Genomic DNA, 20,554 nt, shown 5'->3' on the forward strand with positions numbered 1-20,554 from the left:
ACTTTCCACACTATATGGCAGGATAGTTAGACGTACTGTCAACGAATAGTCTTTTTTCAAACCTAAGCACATGCAAGACGCACTAAACAATAAGGTGTATAAAGTGAGAATCTGTCAGTCAGTCAGACTTAATTGACTGCATTCATTTGTTTGTAGGATGCCACATGTTAGTCACATTAGAAGCGTAAGAAGCCGTCCTTGCAACTTTAAAAAATAAACTGATATTTTGACAGATTGGCGTGTACCCGTCAAAATCGTAAGACTGTCGTAACATCAGTGAGCACATCCATCCATTTTCTTTACCGCTTCGTCCCTGTCGGGGTCGCAGGGGTGCCGGAGCCTAACCCGGCTACTGATGGGCGAAGGCGGGGTACACCCTAGACAGGTCGCCAGTCCGTCGCAGGGCCTCAATCACACACCCATCCACTCTCACATTCACACCTAGGGGCAATTTAGAGTCACCAATTAACCTACAAAGCATGTTTTTGGACAGTGGGAGGAAGCCGGAGTCCCCAGTGAAAACCCACGCATGCACAGGGAGAACATGCAAACTCCACACAGAAAGGTCCCAAATCCCCCAGCCGGGATTCGAACCGGGGCCTTCTCGCTGTGAGGCAAGAGCGCTAACCACTGCGCCACCGTGCAGCCCTCAGTAAGCACAACCAGAATCAAACAACATTTAAGGCGCTACGGATTATGAAGTGAAATTATGAATCTTAAGTGTGCCTTATGGCGCTTAAAATATAGTAATAGAGATTTTCCATAATAATTTTAGAGGAGGGATGATGCAGATCTTAAATGGATCAGGACAACCACTTTTTGCTCGATGGAAATTCCAAACGTCATCGGAAGGCAGATCTGAGCAGCAGCTCTGTTATGTCCAGGTAATCTAAGATAAGTCTTTCCAGATGTCCAGAGCTGCATCTCGATTCTTTTCACACAAGATGCTCATGAAAACTGTGCTTCAGATCAAGAAAGGATAAGAGGATTGCCAACTGGCTGGAACTGCATTTATACAAATGGTTTAACTGCATACTAAAAATACAACTTTCTTCATTCTTTTTTTAAGTGTTTGCACCTGGTCAAGCAACCTCCCACAAATCCACTGCTACTCAAAGACAGAGCTTCACCCAGGAAAATGCACCTATCCAAATACAAACACTGAAAAGTGCAAAAAATTTGAGCTCTTGAAAGGGGCTTCTACAAAAACTGTGAAGGCTGACTTGACTCAAAGTTTGTAGGCTCAACACAGAGACCCAAGAGAGACAAACATAAGCAGTGAAAGAGAAAAGAGGGGAGAAAAAAAAGCTTGAAAAAAACGTCTGATTTGCTTCTCCACAGTGGGAGTTCCAACTCTCTCCTCATCGAGAATGCAAAGCCTCTCCTGCAGGATTTCAAGCGTGTTTTTTTGAGGGGGATGGGAACTTTGCAAGTCCAACTTGTCTGGGGGAGGGAGCTGGTACCTATATTACGGTTGCCCCTCACAAATGGATATTTTGCACCCTCCCCTCTTTGGCTTTGCCGAGAAAAGCACCACCCTTTTCTATCCCCTTTTCTCTCTTACTGGCAGAGTTCATTTTGAGTCTTGGCTATTGTGGTGAATGAAGGGTCAACCAAATAAGGGGCGGCCAGGGGTCTTTGGGCTCACACCTCCAGGTCAGCCTGAAGCGAACTAACACAATAGCAGGAATTTGGGAGAGTTATCACAAAACTGGGGATCACTAGTAAATAGCCTTCTCCTTTTATTTGGATGCAACAGCAAAGAACCCTGAATGAAGGGATGAAGAGAGGAAGTAACTGCTAACAGAAGAAGAGATTGAGTACACTAAATCATATAAAACTATAATGTCTATCCACCACAATTATTTTAATAGAACATTTTTATAGACTTAAAGAGAAAGGAAAAACTGTACATTGAGAATATGAATTTTCCATCTGCTGCCGACTGCTGTTTCATCTCTTCAGCATTGAGATCAAAAGACCAAACTTTATTTGTTGTTTTTTCTTTATCTTAATTTTAGTTGACCATTTCATATCATTCATTCATCATTTTTTTATATCTAGACATCAAATAAAAGTATACTTTTAACAATTATGCTTTCCTAGCCTAAATCATTCAAGCAACAGATATGATTAGCATGAGATTATCGTCAAACTGATGAACACACAGATGTTGGTATGCTACCTCCAAGTGCTTTGATGCTTATCTTGCAAAACTTAAAAACAGCACGTTTACCACTGCAGAGTAAAATGTTGATTTCCAAAATCTGACCAGAACTAACCTAATCCAGTTTGAAGGCTGCCTCAGAAAGACCAGGTCCAGATTCTCAACAAGCAATAGGCATTTAAGAGTAGGTCGGTACGAGACACAAGAGGGAAAAGATAGAGTGAACAAAAGCAGACACAAAAATGTGAACTCCGCTGTGAAAACACTGCAAAACTAATTTCAGTCAAGGCCAAACGCTGAGAGGCTCTCCTTCTAGGAGAAATGGGAAACGGATCAAAAAGCGGTCAGATAAATGGTCTGGCCACGACAGCACAGAGTGATTTAAACCACAACAGCTGGTGCAGAAGAGGGAGAACATCAGTCTTATGCTTCATTCCGACCGCCATCCAGCAGGAGCCTAGACAGAGTCCTGGGTTACATTTACAGACAAAAAATTTAACTGGATCTGATAGAAAGACATGAGACAATCTACAAGCTTTTGAAGAAAAGCTCAACATGGCAAGGAGATTTGGAAAGACTTTTTTTTGGCAGTGCAAGATACATAGTGCATGCTTAAGTATTGTACGCAAAGTGTAAGAACAAGACATTTCTATAGAAAGAAACGGATTGGATTTTAAGCACTTGACCTTAGATCTCTTCTGTTCAAAATGTCACTATAATGTCAGTATTGTCAGAAAGATTTTAGATTTTGCTCAACTATAAATCATTTAGCCATATCAGATCATCAGGAACTGGTCTGATCTCTATTTCAAAATTTAGAAAGAAAATCAAAAACAGAATTCCATTTTCAGAGCTCAAGTATCTCGGAAAAAAGGAAAACTTCCCCAAACACCACAAGACTTTGTTTGTTTTTTTGTTTTTTGGAAATATGAATGACTGGTGTTTCATGTAATTAGAGCAAATGTTTTAAATTGAACACTAACTGTATTTGCCAGTACCTTTGCCCAATTCCAAGTCAGTGAGGGTGGGAAATGCTGACAAAAAAAAGATTGCCTGACATTGGGATACCATTGATGTCCTGTGAGGAGTTTGGATTTAAAAAAAACGTACCTGAAAAGTATGGAATCAAAAAGTAAATCTGAAAAAGTAACATTGAGACAGATAGTCTGCAGACAGTCTCAGAGCTCATGAATTACAGAAGCACATCCTGATTCAAGAGGTGTTGAAAAGAAGAAAAGGAATTCTGCCTTTTCACTGAAATGCATGTCTGACTAACACATACCCTATGCAGCTCAGGTCAGCCACGATTCAACCATAGCTAGATGCAGAAACAGCTAAAAGATAAGTAAAAGGTATGCTTTGAGTTCTCAAACTGAGGTTGCATCATATCATTCTGTCCTTCAGAATTTTTTCTATAGTAAAAATCTTTCTGCCAAGATGTTAAAAAATGTGTTACAGTGATGTGTTGTGAAAGTGGAGAAAACATCTTGCAGCATCTCAAAAGTGACATCTCAGTTCCTATATTGGGTTTATAGTCAGTTTAGAAGTAGTTAAGTTAATCAATACAAGCAAATATCAGTATTAAAACATGCAAAATTACTGTTGCAGCTAAAGTTGTTGAGCTGTTTTAGGCTAACACAGTATGAATACAATACAGGAGAAAGTATGATCCAAACTAGATTAAAAAATAACCGTAACCTAATCTTTTTAAACTGCTGACTTTAAAAAAATGAGGCATTCATGCATGTCTTTGACTTAAAAAAATTTAGACAGAGAATTCCAGATCAGCTTGACAAAGCACCATATTAGAAACAATTAAACACTGTTCAACTCTTTCCTAGGACTTTGAGTTGACTGTATATAGAGACAGACAATAAACAAATGGTGATGAAGACCAAAACTAAGTTGTAGCTTCGTTTGGAGCAAGTACTAACACCATCTCCAAGTTTGAGGTCAAGTTTCACAATACTGGGGGATGGGGCAGGTTGTGTCCCAAGAAAACAACACAAAAAAAAGAAAGTTACCCCACCCTGTCAGTACATACTGTAAGATGTTTTCAGATTTGTGGTCATGGTTTGCAAAAAATATGAACCTAACAGCTCTCTGACATTTACTGTCAAAATGGTTGATACATCACTTAATTCTGTTCTTGGTGTCCTTTCCTTGATTTAGATGCATCAAAAGTTAATGTATTTAAAGCTGTTATAATGAGAAAAACAAGAAGATAGACTGTAAAACCCATTCTTAGGGTTGTGACTTGATGGGTTCAACTTCTTTCCCGTTTCCTATGGAGTAACAAGAGCAAACTCAAAAAGAATTCCACCTCTTCTTAGTAGATGCACCTTTAAGAAAAAAAACCTGTAAAACCTTTGGTGAGAAAAGGTGTCAAAGTAACCTTGACTGAGCTTAGAGTCATGCAAGCAATGAAGCAAGAGGCAAGAAAGCTTTGAAGCTGTGCTGCAGAGAGCATAGCAGGAATGCTGATATCCCGCTACACATCGTCAAATCCTTCTTTTTTATCCTCTCTCCCTCTGTGCACCGATTCATTATGAAGTAAGAAAGAGAGCAGGATTGCTTCACATAGTTGTGAAATCACTTTTTCATTTACTACTGGCAGCTCTAGAGCCTGAAATAGCTTAATATTGATGTCAAGGTTTTTGGACAAGCCTAGCACAGCAACAAACCACAATTGGAACAGATTTGGGGCTTTGAAGTGATATATCTGGTGCCCTACAACTGAATTGTTTAAATGAGTATTGGCACATTTTTTTTTAAAAATGCATTACTCCACCTGCTCACAGGTAAAAGTATAGCCACATGCATCCTCAGTGCTGCAGGTTTTTGGGTTCATAGAGGCTATAAAGAGGAGCGGCCAGTTCGAGGTGCATTGTAAGGGGAGCCTGTGTGCCTTGCAGATCCCTTGAGGCTCAGTGAAAATGAAATGCACAGCTTTTCAGTGTTTAATAGGTGTATTGTGAAGTATTCAAAAGACTAATGTAAGTTGCACTCAGCCATGACATACGGGTGTCCTTACGCCACACTCGAGTTGCAACTAAGTTGCGAGTACTGGCCTCCTAAGATCCCCTTGCACAGTCCACAGGATTTATGTGTGTGAGTGTGAATATCAACGACGCACCTTCATCTCACCTACTTCACCCTTACTTACCCTTATGTCTTGCATATGTTCACTGCGACCCTTTGTCCCCCACAACGTGCCCGTAGGAAAAGCCCTGCACAAAAATTTTTACTCTACAGGCACACTGAGCGGTCTACAACCTTCCTATTTCATGGAACAAGTCAAAGTGGTTTTCCAGAGAAAGAAACCCTCAAAAAAGAAAATTATCCCACCCTGTCAGGACAGACTATACTATAAGTTTTCTTCAGATTTGTGGTCATAGTTTGCTGAACAAAGCCAATGCCTCTCTGACAAACTGGAGCAGACTGCAAAGAGCAAAACTCTGATCTAGTTAAGGTATTGGGAGCCTACCAAAGCAGTCCGTCACCATCAAATCTCCTTGAACATTTGGAGGCATGTTGTGTTCACCTAAGACTCCTAGTTGTGCTAACAAAAGAATCAGAGTATTAAATATATTAAGCTTGTCATCACTGAAGGCAAAATAGGTGGAGAGATATAGAAGATTTTGCAAATCTATGGCAGTCCCATTTCTCCAGTCTGGGAATAAACTTTGGTAATGGACAAGCAGCCATGAATGGGAGAAAACAATGCATCATCCGCTCTTTCTTGCTGCAACAGCAGCCTTTCTTATAAACAATTTACAAATAACTTGATGAGAGGGACAAACAGTGTTTTTGTTAGTATTTCACAAGAGAAAATATATAAAACAATCAAAACAAGGTGTTTTGGCCCAAATTTCAGATTCTCTGAGAACTCCATAAATTTATATGCCCTCTAGACTTTATTGGGCTTTGTTTTCAATGAATTACTGTATCAATACACTGTAGAGTGGAGGCAATCCCCCTGTGGCACTTCGTAGGTGTAATGGTAGCTCATCTTCCTCTTGACAACAGAGCAAAGGGTTTCTATCAGGTTCAAGTCAGGTGAATTTGCAGGCCAATCAAGCACAGTTACTCCATGACTATTAAAGCTGCAATAGACACCGTTTGTTGTGTGAGCATGTCCCAAGTCTTGTTGGAAAATAAAATCATCACCCCATACAACGCAATAACCAAGGGTAGCATCAATTGCTCATCAAGATAGTGAGTGTGGACTTAAGAAAATTGTGCAAACTTCACACTGGACCTCAAATCAATGTAGATTTAATCTCACTGTCCCTTTTGAATAAAGCCCTTCCGTGAGCAACCAACTTGTTGATCAACGATCTTTTGTTGCTCGTCATTGTGAAGGGCGTTGATGACTGCCTTCTGGACATGCATCAAGTCAGCAATCTTTCCCATGAATATGTAGCTTACTAAGGCCAACTCAGAAAACACTTGTGGGTGTTTTATGTCAATTAGCTACATTGTCAACATTAAGTATTTTTCCTCAATCTTTACATTTTTGAGGCACTAATTTAAGAGTTTTTTTATTTGATGTTATTACAAAATATGAATACAAGAATGATTTCCTTCTGTGTAATGATTCTTTATTATATTCTAACTTTCTGAGACATGTGTTTAATTGGTGCATGAATGTCAAAAACTTTACATACAATAAAATAGGATTAAATATCTTATAGATGAAGAAATGATTCATTTTTTACTGAGTTGACAACAAAGAATAACCAGATGCAGCAGAAAAATGTGCAGCAACATTTCAAAACACTACTATGAATACTTTTAAGTGCCATTGAAAACTAACTAAATGTTTACAAAGTGTTAGCAGCAACTGTGTCATTTTGAACACGGCTGACCCAGTGAGTTTGGGAACAATAACTAAAACTGCCTCAAATTACATCTCCCCTAGATAATGAGGGGTGGAGTGAAGACAGCTACAATTACAGGTTAAATGAATGCTCTTATTAACAAACCCCTCAGATCTATGCCGAAACATTACCACGGGAATTCTCCACACCGATGGAGCCCTCAGTAAAAAAAAGGATGCCAGCTGGTTTTCCCAAATCCCTTCTTTTATTCTACTGTCCTTTTGGGATCTCAGAATACTATATGGAGATTAACTTTTAGACATTAGCTGGAGTCCTTCTTTTGAAGATAATGTCAACCATAGGGGGGCAGCTTGGGTGTAGCATGCAGAGGATAAAGCAATAAGTAACTATTAAAAAAAAATACTTTATTTTATTTGGACGAATGGACCAACACTGGCTAAAGACAATGTTAAGTGAACAGATCATGGTGCTCTACTCAATGTAAAGGTAAAAGGAAGAACATATGCCTCACAATGATCAACTTAAAATAATTTACATTCACTACAGAAGTCAAACAAAAAAAGGCTGCATTTTGTTTCCCCAACGGCTGATGCAAGGTGTTGCACCTTTTTTGCATTTGCAGAAACTGCTGACAAGCTCATGAAATGCACTATTTCGGTAATACTCACTGACTTCACGTCAAGGGAGTCACTCACTCAACTACAAAATGCTCTGAAAAGTTTTCCCATGATGCAACACCACACTGAACGCTTCAGTTTGTTTGAATTTGAAATCAGTCGCAAAATTGTATGTCGGGCGGATAAAAGCTGAAATTGTCTTAAATTAATCATAACTTGGTAGATATTAGAGTCATTTTCAGAAACATTAATGGAAACAAAAATATTTTAGTTAAAAAAACAAGGAGGAAATTAGCAAAACTGAAGCACCAAAAGCTCAAACTGGGGCTCAGGGGGGGAAGGGCTGTGACAACGGCAGATCCGCCGGGATCAGACAAAACCCTCAAAGCTGACTCCCAGTGCTGGGATGAAGGCAACTCAGTGTGGAGGCACAGAAGATGAAACAGCATTTGGGGCCTGGGCCCCCCCACCGCTCTGCCTCTGTGTTCAGGGCCTGTGAGCTCCCCTGCCTCTGAAGTGCAAAACACCCCCCCTCGCCTTACCCTATAAATCCCCAGCACCCCCTGCCATTTGGAGACATGGCGCAGCTCTGCCGACGGCTGACTATGGATTATACTGGCTTCACTTTCTAATCAATGGAGGCTGCAAGAAAACGTCAATTCCTGCAAAGATGAATCTTTGTGATATTTGGGCAATCGAAGAGTCAGAGACCGTTAAAACACAAAAATACATATAAAACAACCAATCCTAATCACATCAAACAGAAGGAAAGAGGGCATATATATACTTTGGTGCTACCTCTAATGAGCCCATCAAATTCTCGTACAATTGTTTTCATCACAGGTGAAGGCAAGTAGAAACGGATATGCTGAGGAACATTTTTTTCAAGGTTGGCATTGAACTTTTATAGTGACAGACTGATCAGTCTTCACTTAATAAGATTACTAATCTAGTTTAAATATTTTTCCCATTTTGTTTACCGGTAATCAGAAAATAGCTCCTAGTTTAATTGGAATTTTGAACAAAACAGTCCATATCTTTTAAAAAACACAAATGGGTAACCATTTTATCAGAATCTACAATTATTAAAATAAAACACACACACGCACACCTGTTTCAGTTGTGGGACAACTCAGAGTTAAATGGCATGACATGTAAGCTAAATCTGATTTATGTGACAGTTATGAGACAGTTAAAAGTACAGCATTTACTGTTTTATTTGAAGGAGAAAAAAACAGAAGTCACCCTTTTTATTCTAATAAGTCAAGGCAAAAGCCACAAAATGAAAATATCAAATAGCTCTTCATGTCAAACTAATTTCAGCAGCAAGGTGTGTTTTTATTGGTAAAATATGTGGTTAGCTGTAGAATAAAACACATTTTAGATAAATATGAGATTATAATGCCAAAATAGTCTAAAAAAATCACGGCTAACTTTGCTCAACTTCTGTACATTTTAGACTGCATCACAAAATCCACTGCAAGTGTCAGACCAAATGGTAAAGGCCATGATCTGCTAAGAATTTCCATTACAGCTCATTTGTTTCCCCTTTTCATCCTCACATCAAGGGCCAGAAAAACAAACTAAAGTCAAACTAGTCGCATTTTAACAGATAATCTGGGTTGCTTTAAACTAAACTCCTCACTAATATTCTCTTTCTTTATTTGTATACTAATCTGTCGAATGACTCTGACCCACAAAACCCAACCCAATGAAACATCAGTGCAGATGTGAATAAATCTGTACCAGCTACAAGCCATAACCTAATTATATAAAAAGCACTGAAATACATTTAAGTTGTATTGGTATGGTAATATGCATACGTCAAGATATTTTTTCTGTGACAGTAATGTGAGCTAAATAAACTGTCAGACAAATTAGTTTCTTTATTTCGTGTGGCACCATCTGTGTTTTTATACACAAAACACATTTTGTGTCCAGAGGAGAAAAAAAATAAAAAACTTGTCATTTTAAACATTTTTTTTTTAGCAAAAAGGGGTCATCTGTTGGTGAGTTTAAAACTTTCAGATTTGAATCGAATTTCTCGGAGCAAATATTAAAATGGCTACGTAATTAATCATTTCGGTTTTTTAAAATAGTTTTTTTAAATAAAGGCTTGTTTTTTTCCCCCGGTAGATTTGAACGCATCTTCTGAAGTTTTGGGGGGCGCGTGGAGAGGGTCTCGCGCTCCACCGGCACTGCTTCAAACCGAACCGAACCAAACCAGAAGTTTACTATTTAACATTGTTGTTTATGACTGTCTCGTTATTATTATTTAGTCATGGTACAGCAGCCTTTGCCCTTTCTTTTTGTTTGGAGAGGTTTTGCGACACTCAACGTGAAGCTGTTGCTAAGCTCACCTTTACCAAGAGGGTATTAAAAAATGTTTACCTGCATCGTAAATACTCCCAGTTCGTGAGAAGACAGCTTTTTCATCTGATCCGCCAAAACCTGTGCTTCCTCCAGGATAGAAAACTCTGAGTCCGCTCCGCAATATCCACAAGAAAGAACCAAGCAGAGTGAAAGCAAACTCCGAACAGCCAGCGAGCCCCGGCCACGGCGAAGGTGTTTATCCCGGAAAGCTGCGCGCGAAGTCCGCGTCAAAAGCGGAGACTTCTCCACAGTCCGCCACGCCATGATGGAAGTAGAAGCTGGAGGAGCACCGAGTCTGAGCTGGTGGCGGCGGAACAAACGAGAACCTCAAGGGAACTACTTTTACAACTTTGCAGCGTAACGTCCCCTCCGACACGAGCCTCCACAATTCCCAGCGACGCAAACCTCCGCACCTCCGCGAAACCTCCGAAGAGAAGAAAGCAGATCCATACAGGAAAGAGGAAATGTTTGGGTTATTTTTCTGCAGTTGTCGGGATTCCCTCTTCGACCAGCCGCCCCAACTCCTGGAAGTCTGGCAAAGTGTGTGTGAGAGCCAGAGATTCACCACAATGGGGGTGAAAGTGGGAGGCGGGGAAACAGCGAGGAGTCCTACCGGCGCCTGGATCTCTGGATCAATGGATCAGGCTCTCAGGATGCCTTCACAGACCGCCTTGGATAAAAGAATCTTATCAGCTGAGAAATTAATTTTTAGTTAAATTCTTCGGTATAAAATGTGTATTTTTACATGAACAAATATTAATAAACGATTGACAACATTTTCACTCAAAACTACTGAAGAACTCGTAGCAAAAATAAACAAAATATAGATAACTGGTATTAATCCGAGCTTCCGTGAATGCCACATCATTCTTCAAAGTTACAACTCTGGTACAAAGATAGTTTTTTAATTATTGGTATTTTCATCAGACATTATAAGTTTGTATCTTTTTTGAAAGTATTTTAAATATCAATGAACTGGCTTGCTGGTGGAAAAAAACAGACAAATACCAAAACTAAATGTGCTACGAAAGCTACGTTAAAATAAAAATTATTCTGCAAATTATATACAAAAAAGAGAAAAGCAACAAGTAAAAGTTTTACAAATGTTTCAAAAGAAAGCCACAACATTGTGAAAGCTACAACTAAAATGAGGCGCGACCCAAACAAATACTGCCCAAAACACACAAACTTTTTACTACATGCTAGAAAAACATAAATATTTAAAGGATCAATTACATGAGTTACAAAGCGAGCAGTAATTCAATCCGTAGTTGTTTTGTGTCCCTTTCTGTCCGTGTGTCTTGGTTATATGTCGGGCAAGTTGAAAGAAAGCTGTCCTTAATTCTGTCCCCAGAGCCACATTGTGGGGGAAATCAGTGTAAATGTCATTGTGATGACTGGAATTCTTGGAATATGGCATCAAATGACAAGCCACACATCTCAGAAGGGCCAAACAAAAGGGAATGCTGTTGAACATATTGGAGTTCATAAAGAACAATAAAAAACTGTAGTTTTATGACTTAAATAAACAAAAAAAATACACTACTGCTTGCTATTAAAGTGTTATTAAAGAGAAACAATTGCTTTTCATCTAAATATGCAAATTGCTGCTTTTTATCTTTTGTTAACAATTAAGCTAAGGAATTCTTGCAGGACCACTATTCCTGCAGGAATCCACTTCTTGTTTTCACTACAACTCTAGTAGTAAAGGTAGATTTTTGTGTTTCATGTTTTACTGGATGGCTGCACAATCAAGATGTATGGCAGATAGTTTGATCATGAATGCACCTTTTAAGATGATCTGAGACTTTCAAGTACAACAGACCTCAAACCCATTAAACAGCTGACCTTTAATCAGTGCTCTCTCTCCACTTCACTGGCTTGAAGACTGTGTGATTTGTTGCTGCACAACCAATCGCCTTCAGTGTCTCAGCATTTCATGTTTAGGGTTGTTTTTTTTTTTGCCCTACAAACTTTTAAGCAAATAAAACATATTCACTTAACACTTAATTAAATTAAAATCAAGGCTTTAACTTGTTTTCGATTTCTGTTTAATTAACTGTATTTTCTATTTAAATCTATGGAAACATAACAGTTACATTTTGCCCAAAATACATGATTTCATACTGGTTTTAATTTATTTAACAAAACTTTGAAGACTCATTTTTAAATTAATATTTTTATTAATAAAATTTGCATGGATTTGAAACATGTCAGTAAATTTTAGAGTAATTGTGGCATGTTTGAGTCTAAAAGGAGTAAGTTGGCTGAGTGTGAAAAATAGATGTATCATTAAAGGAAAAAAAGGAGTAAAAGTCAGTCAGAGTAAGATGTCATGAAAAAGGTTGAATGATGAAGCTGAAGCTGGAGGGAAAAGTTAATAGACTTTTATAAGACAGTGAAGTAAGAATAGATGCTCAGCAGACACAACAGATGTGAGAGGATGAACAAGGGTAACACTATGATTTCCTTGAAAAGTTTTGTAGAAATATCTTTTTGTAATTTTGCCATTGGACTGTTTTTTGTTGTTTGTCTTTTTTAGAACGATATGTGACAAGCACAATAACCTGACTAGAAAAAGTAAGAGTATTTATTATTATTAACATCAAATAAAACCTAATAAATCAATAGTAATTTCTTATTATAAGCTTAAAACTTTGGACTGTTTGGTTTTTCTTTGGTTACTTCAAGAAAACTTGATTTCTATTTCAAATATTTACCTGAACCTTTTAAAAATAAAAAATATTGAACTGGTTTATTCCACATATCATGGTCTAAATCTGGAAAATACAGAGCACAGTGAGGGAAGTAATCCAAGTGCTCAGCACACCGGGGAAAATGCAAGAGAGTGACAAAAGAGGGTAAACTATGATTTTCTTGAAAGGCTTTTATAGAAATATATTTTTTAAAGTGTCTATTAATTATAATTTGTGAGGTTGTTATTAACCTCGGCATTAAAAGATTGAATACAAGACAAGAGTTGCAGACTCTTTGAAGACCATATCAACACACAGATCTATTTCCTTTTTTTTTAAACTAAGAACACAAAATCATGAAACATCTCGTCATGGTTAAACCATTATAGTTACATTGTGCCCAATGAAAGTACATAATAAATTGTGGCTTTTGCTCACTTTTGTTAGTTACAGGAGGTCCCTCGTAAGACAGATCTACTCTATATAGTCCCATTTCTAAGGGAAAAAATATCTTATTTAATCTTAGATTTCAGAGCCATCTTTATGTGAGTATAACATTCCAAAATAGATAGATCCATCTGAACTATTTCATTTTTCTTTTTTCTTTATAGAATCACAAGTTGGCCCACTTATGTCTTGTTTGTGACAGCTGTTACAAGTTTATTTGTAGTAAACTTTAGGGAAACAGATGACACTGAAGCATAAAAAGTTATTGAGAACATATACAATTCAATGCCAGAAGTGTAAAACTTTAACTTTTGTTATGGATCCATGTTGAAAAAATGTTCTTTTCTGAGTCATAAAAATCACAAAAAAGTTCTCAAACTTGAAATAGTTTTAACTTTCCACCTAAACGGGGATCAAACTTCTTCATATTTTAAGACAAATAACAGAGTCCAACATTTTTTTTCTACAAACTTCAAAGCAGCACTATGAAAATACCCACGAGCTGTAAATCATGTTGCTTCAAACTGTTTATTTTTGGACCCGTTTTAAATTCCTTTGCCTCTTTATGATGCATCACTCACAGGAGAGCTGGCATCCATAAAAATATATGCCTTTTATGTTCAAGTCAGTCAACTGTGTTTAGTCACGGTTTTGATCAGAGCAAGGATAGATAACCCTGCCCAATGTGGCTCTTTCACAGTGCTGTTAAAATAAGTCCAGCTCACGTCAATGTCTTTCAGCAGCAGTGAAGCTTTTTGATCTCCTAAATTTAGGGGGAAATAATATTGAGCAGCCTGTACCTGCCATGAGTTTCAATGAGTCTTGGCAATCGATACATTTTTCAGAATAAAAGCTCCCACTGTGGAAGTTATTTTTATTTCCTACGACCTTTTACTTATTTTTTTTCCTAAATATGATACAAAAACAACATATTTTTAAAGTTATTTTTACATAGTTAGACTAAATCAGTTTTTGAACACATTATTATGGCTGCTACAGACCATGGTGCTGGCTGCAGGTTCCTTCAGTTAAATGCCAGAAGCACAAGGTGCGTCTTGTTAGGGTATGTAAATGAATATTTTAAAGAAAATACCAATTTGTATAACCCACACTGGTTCATCTCAAAGAGCATGCATTTTTTTGCACTCACAAACAAGGTCAATTTGGTTTCCTCAGAAAATATCAGATTTTTCTGTCTGAATCCAGTGTCTTAATATTTATCTGCACCCACTTTTTTGTACCTTTACAATGTGTGGTGCAAAGCTGAGAGGCTTTTTGGTATTTTGACCAAACCGTTTGATCATCATATCAGAAAATTGTGTGGAAAGCACAAATATCAGGGTTTTCCCCCATTTTTTCCTCATTAATGAAATAGAAAATATACAAGGATGTCTTGGGAATTATTAGATTTAATCCCGGAATAATTAAAAATCATTTCCATAAATACCAGCAGAATTGAAAATGCCAAACTTTTGAAAGTAATTCAGTTTTCACATGATCTATTTAGCCACAGGCAGAGCAGAACTCATTAATTCTCAGAATAGATGAAAGTGATGTTTATGAGTTTGGAGGTTTTAAGATGTGCACTGTGCTCCTCGTCTTGTTCTCATTTAATGGGGTGCATTTTTGTGTTAATCCCCAGATGGTCAGATTTGTGGGAGCATGATTTCCTGTAAAATTCCATTTAACCATTTCTTTATAAACACCTCGATTCTAGACATTGATTTATTTTAACAAAATATGGAGTTGCTTATACAAATGTGGAGGTATTTATTCTGCAAGAAAAATGGAAAATGAACGCTCTATTTTGACTCCATCCATCTATATAGGCTATCAAAGTGTTTGATACTAGAGTGTGAGGTATAGAGTGTAATATTGTGTTTTTGTTGTGAAGTTGGACAGTTTTACAACAGGAGAACAAGAAATTATGTGCTAGCATAACTTGGTAATCTTTCCTGGCCACAATTACCTAAAAAATGATCAAAAGTCTAAAAGTTGCCATTTGTTTCCCCTTTTTTTCAATGTTATTTTTATTTCCATAAAACAAGAAAAATGACAAGTTCCTTTACAAGGGAAGTAAAAGGCAACAGAGAGAAGAAAACTTGGTTTTCTGTCCCTTTAACATTCTCTGGATAAAACAAACACATTTTAATCTAAAATATATATATATGTATGCATATTTGTAGGGGGAGAGGGGTGTGTAGAAATGAATACTTCATTTTTAATAAATAGTTTTCTTTTAATTATTTATAAATTAAAATATGCACTCATTTATTTATAAATACTTATAATTTTAGTTCGATTTTTCCTTGTTTTATGCACAACTTCCAGTTTTATTTTGAAAGTCCATCTAATTAGTTTGGCGTTTTGCTAATTAGGTTTATATTGCCATTACAACAAGTAAACAATGATATTGTTATCAGAAATATACTAAAACCCGGTTTAATTAGGCAATATTAATACTTTTTTACTTTTTGTAAAAAAATGTTGACTTATTTCTAAAGGGCCTGTTTCTGCAGTTTTCTCGTAGGTTGTCTCATCTTTTTTTCTACACATTCCCCTGTCATTAGCACAGCAGAAGACATTGGATATTCAATAAATCATAGACAATAAACATTTCACTATAAAAGTTGAAATAAAGTCCCTCAGCTAACCTTTACATGTTTAGACTTTTAGTCTTGAAAAGTTGTGGTTAATTGCGCATTCCTATCAAATTATTTTACTGAACTGTTCAAATTTGGCCCAATAAAAACACAAGCATTAAAATAAAATAAAAAAGTAAAAACAGACCCTTTGAAAAAATAAATATCGTATTTAAATACACATTTTAAAATGTGTCTGTTTTCATAATCTGTTTGTATCCTATTGCTTTGTTTCCAATCTGGTGGATCGGTTTTTGTGCTGCCTGGAGACGGCTAACCTTAACCGGGTGTCTGACAGGCGAATTTGTGAGGAGATGGTGTCTTTTTTTGACACAGTTGTTTGACTACACACAGTGATTAGGGGTGTTCATTAACACAGGCAGAAGGATTTGTTTTACAGGATTAACACATTTGCATTTTTTAATTACAGCACAGACCCGTGACGCCACCTGGTTTGGGATGATAAAGTGCAGAATGGGAGAGTTTGAAGCTGAATTGGACTCCGTTTGTCACGACAATGAAAGAGCATTCAGATGTGAGGCAGTGAGATCTTAATTAAAACCATAAAGGAAGGTTTCCCATCTGGTTTCAAATACTCTTTCTGAGATTTTTTAACGAGTAAGACCATAAAAAAGGCTCAGGAAGTAATATTACCTCCCACTTTTGGTGGTTGGGATTTAATCGGAGGCGATGTTCATAAAGGTAGAGCACCTCAACACTTCCTCAATGGTCTGCAAGTTTGTCCTTTACTGTGTGGAAAACAAAACTCTCACTGCCTTCCACAGAAAGTTAGCATGAACAGGTTGATGAAATTATTTTCCACTCTTTTGCTTCAGATTAACAGTTTGTAAAAGTCCTGCTCCAATCACCTTTTGATCCATTTTAAAATCACTTCAAGTGGTCTTTATGCCAGTTTTAACCACATTTTAAAAACCTCAATCAGATGTCTTCACATTCTGATTGAATGAACACACCTGGTCCAGGTACTCAGCAGCAAGCGGTGCAAAGAGAGCTGGAAAACAGGTAGGGTGGTAGCTCTCGAGGATCAGGAATGGACACTCCTGTTCTAAATATTAATCCAGGAAGGGCTTCTCTACAAGATTGGATTTCTGCAAAAGTCTCTCTCATTATAGATTACCTTCTAATAACGTATGTGTGTGTTTTTTTTTAATAGATTTGAAGAACTGAGACACATTATTAAGTCAGTACCACTTTCATGTAATGATTATTTAGTCTAAGAAATGCTTTCTTAAGTCGTGGACTGTAAATGAATGGATCTTGTATTACGAAAAGGACAAAATACGGAATTTTGCTCCTCAGTTTTAACATGATTTACAAAGGTTTCCTGGTATTTTACTTGTTCATTTTAATACAGCAATTACAGAGCCCTTAAAGGGACATTGAAGAACAAAAAATTTAAGTCATGAAAAAAAAATACTATCTGGTGCACACCAGTTACCATCTCCAGTGCGCACCAGTCACCATATCTGATAAGCACCAGTTACTATCTCTGGTGCACACCGGTTACCATATCCAATGGGCACCAGTTACTATCTTGTGCGAACTAGTTACTATCTTGTGAGTACTAGTTACTATCTCATGCACACTAGGTCCAACTGGTGAGTACTAGTTACTAACTGGTGCGCACCAGATAATAACTTTTTGTTACTTTTTTTTTCTTTGATGTCCCTTTAGGAGCTCCGTGACCAACAGAAGGAGCTACAAAAAATATATAAATTTTAAAACTGTTATTTAAAACACGAACAGCTAAAATATATATCAAACATGTCTCTTGTACGCAGAGGTATGTGTGACTCCTATATCTCACCATTTTTTCTGCATTACAAAACATTAGCTATTGAATGTGGTGCAACAAACTTTCTTAAGAACATTTCACAAACGACTACATTTTTTTGGTGTTAAAATTGTATTTTCATAACCATAATGCTGGCTTTAAACTCAGAACCTCTAGCTAAGCTGCAATTCAACACTTTCTTGTGACATTTACAGCCAGGCGCAAACACATGACCAAATTGAAAACCACATAGAGACATTCGTGAAAAAGCTAAGCTTGAAAGAATGTAGACAACAAAAACTAAAGTTTGAAATAAAATAACATATGTTGTTTAACTGTATGAGCAAGAAGTTGGAAAGAAACAGCTACACAGAAATCCACTTTAAAGAGCAAAGTCTTTCCTACTGCTGTCATTGGAAAAATGTTCACATAAAGAAAACCTGTGACCTAAATCAGTCCTTGGGAGGAAATGTATGCACAGGATGAAATGTTAACAGTTTATAATTCAGACAATCTACCAAAAAAATAAGTAAAAAGACTATGAGTTGTGTGCATTGATTATTTCACCAGTCCTTTATGTGTACAGAGAAAACATACTACAAACACACATGAACTACAGCTGCAGAAATCTATTTCCTAAAACCTTCTCTAAAACTCATAACAAAAAATGCTTTAAAAACATAAAACTTGTGGCAAAAGAACCAACTCTCAAGCGTGAACTAGTTAGGATTAGTGACTGACTGGAGGAATGAAGTTGCATGTCACTGGTAATGCTACCCTGCATGAGTCTTTACCAATGTTTTTCTCAGCTGGTCTTAGGTCAGACCCCAACTACACAGAGTGAACATTCTGGGGAAAGTAAAAGTTCAAATGACTTCGATTGAGTTAAATACTAAACCCTAATAATGAGTCCCATAGACACAGTGCAAAACAAGACTTCAGACATCCTGGCAGACTAACCTGATTATCTTTCAGACTTCAACATCTGACTAATCCTTTCTTATAACAGAAATTATATTATATATAAACAACCTCTTTGCTCCCAGCTGACAAAATCTGACTGGCAACTTTTGTGCTTTGGCTCCAGAGTCACTGGGCAACCATCCATCTGCAGACAGGAAATGCTTCAGGGTGAAACTGCCCAGACCTGGTTTTGCTTAACGCATGACGGAGCCCTGAGCTTCACAGAGCCATGAAAGGAAAGCAGATCAACTGGGCAGAAAGATTCGTATAGCTTTGGTGTGAGCGTTGTGAAAGCAAAGTAATTTGTGAATATTATGTAAAACTATTATTGATTTATGTTGCTTTTTAAACTATTTTACATCTGAGCACAAAAAAGTAATAGAATGGTGGAATGTCAAAAAATGGAACGCAATAAAAAGTGGAAAAGGTAGGGGACTTCGTTGATTGGATGACGATGTTAGACCATCATTTAAACAGAAAATTATTTGGCGTGAGGTGATACTGGAGATCATCATCCTATCTGTGATGTCCCATAGTACCTTCCTTTTCCAGTTTTTCATTGTTTCTTTTTTAACATTTCATTTTGATTTCTGAAAATAACTTTTGCTTTCTTAAATAAATACTTTTTGTATCTGGAATTAAATGTCATTGTGATCTTTAAAATGTTTTTGCATTGAGTGATTTGTTGATGTGATTTGCACTTCAGGGCCACCGTAGTACTGCAGGACCAATGCAATTATGAGTAAGGTGCATTCCAAAGTATTATGCAAATTGTATTGGAGTGTTAAAAAGGATAAAATTCTTTGTTTTTCAATTAAACTCATGGATTATATTGTGTCTCTTAGGTGCCCTGAAATCAATCACAGACACCTGTGATGATAAGTTTTCCAGGTGAGTTCAATTAAAGGAAAAACTACTAAAGAAAGATGTTCCTCATTATCAAACAGATGAACATTTTTAAGGAATATGGGGGGAAAAAAAGGGATATCCCTGCTGTTGATAAGCGTGAAATAGTAGAATGCCTTGGACAAAATATGAAAACTTTGGATATTTTACAAAACCGTTGGCGTTTTTGTGCAAATAAAAGCAGAACGAGGAAGATTTCTGCCAGACAAATGCAGATTTAGAGAGCAGCTGCTAAAGCAGAAAGCACATTTTAGAGAGCAGCTGCTAAAGCAGAAAGCACATTTTTGAAGCTTCTGGTGTCTCTGGAGTCTCACCAAAATCAAGGTGTAGAATCCTCCAGATGCTTGCAGTTATTTGGTCACCCTAATACACGAAAGCTCATTTTCAAATAGTCTTGTTCACTGATGAGTGCTGTGCAACCCTGGATGGTCCCAATGGATGGAGTAGTGGGTGGTTGGTGGATGGCCACCATGTCCTAACAAGGCTGCGACGTCAGCGAAGAAGTGGCAGAGTCACGGTTTGTGCTGGAATCATGAGGAGAGAGTTGATCCTTTAAGGGTGAAAATGACCTCTGAAAAGTATAAAGAGTTTCTGGCTGACGACTTTCTTCATCTTCATGCATGACAATGCACAATCTCTTGCTTCAAGGAGTATCTCTGCATCTCTATGGGCATAAAAGGAGATAAACTGATAGAGTGGCCCACATCCTCCCCTGACCTATTGAGAATCTGCGGTGCATCCTCAAGCAAAATCTCTCTGAGGGCGGAGTCAGTTCTCATGCAAATCTGGGAGGCTATTCCGACATCCTGCAAATACATTCAAGCAGAAACTCTCCAAAAACGTACAAGTTCAATGCATGCAAGAATTATGAAGCTACTACAAAATAAGCAATCCTATGTTTAAATGTAACTTGACCTATTATTGACTGATTAGCTTTTGATTTCAGTAACTATGACCTCCTAATGCACCAAATTTAATCATTTCAGCTCTTTAGAGTGTATTAAATGCTGTGGAATTCAGCTGTGTGTAATAATGTGGAACAGTATTTTTGAAGGTTTTTATTATGGAGAAAATACTGTCATATTCATGAGGTTTGTTCAAAAA

The 20,554-nt window shown here is 37.3% G+C and overlaps 1 protein-coding gene across 2 annotated transcripts in view; it reads right to left on the bottom strand.

Moving 5' to 3' along the window:
- cachd1 (cache domain containing 1) overlaps positions 1-10,616 on the bottom strand; it is a 75,665-nt gene extending 65,049 nt beyond the window's left edge. For both annotated transcript variants that reach the window (XM_024278795.2, XM_024278794.2), the window contains exon 1: positions 10,020-10,616. In XM_024278795.2, coding sequence (XP_024134563.1) covers positions 10,020-10,265 — 246 coding nt within the window. In that variant the 5' untranslated portion in view covers positions 10,266-10,616. The remainder of the gene's footprint in view (positions 1-10,019) is intronic.
- Positions 10,617-20,554: the final 9,938 nt, after the last annotated feature.

Source organism: Oryzias melastigma, linkage group LG4 (assembly GCF_002922805.2).
Source record: "Oryzias melastigma strain HK-1 linkage group LG4, ASM292280v2, whole genome shotgun sequence".
Taxonomy (NCBI): Eukaryota; Metazoa; Chordata; class Actinopteri; order Beloniformes; family Adrianichthyidae; genus Oryzias; species Oryzias melastigma.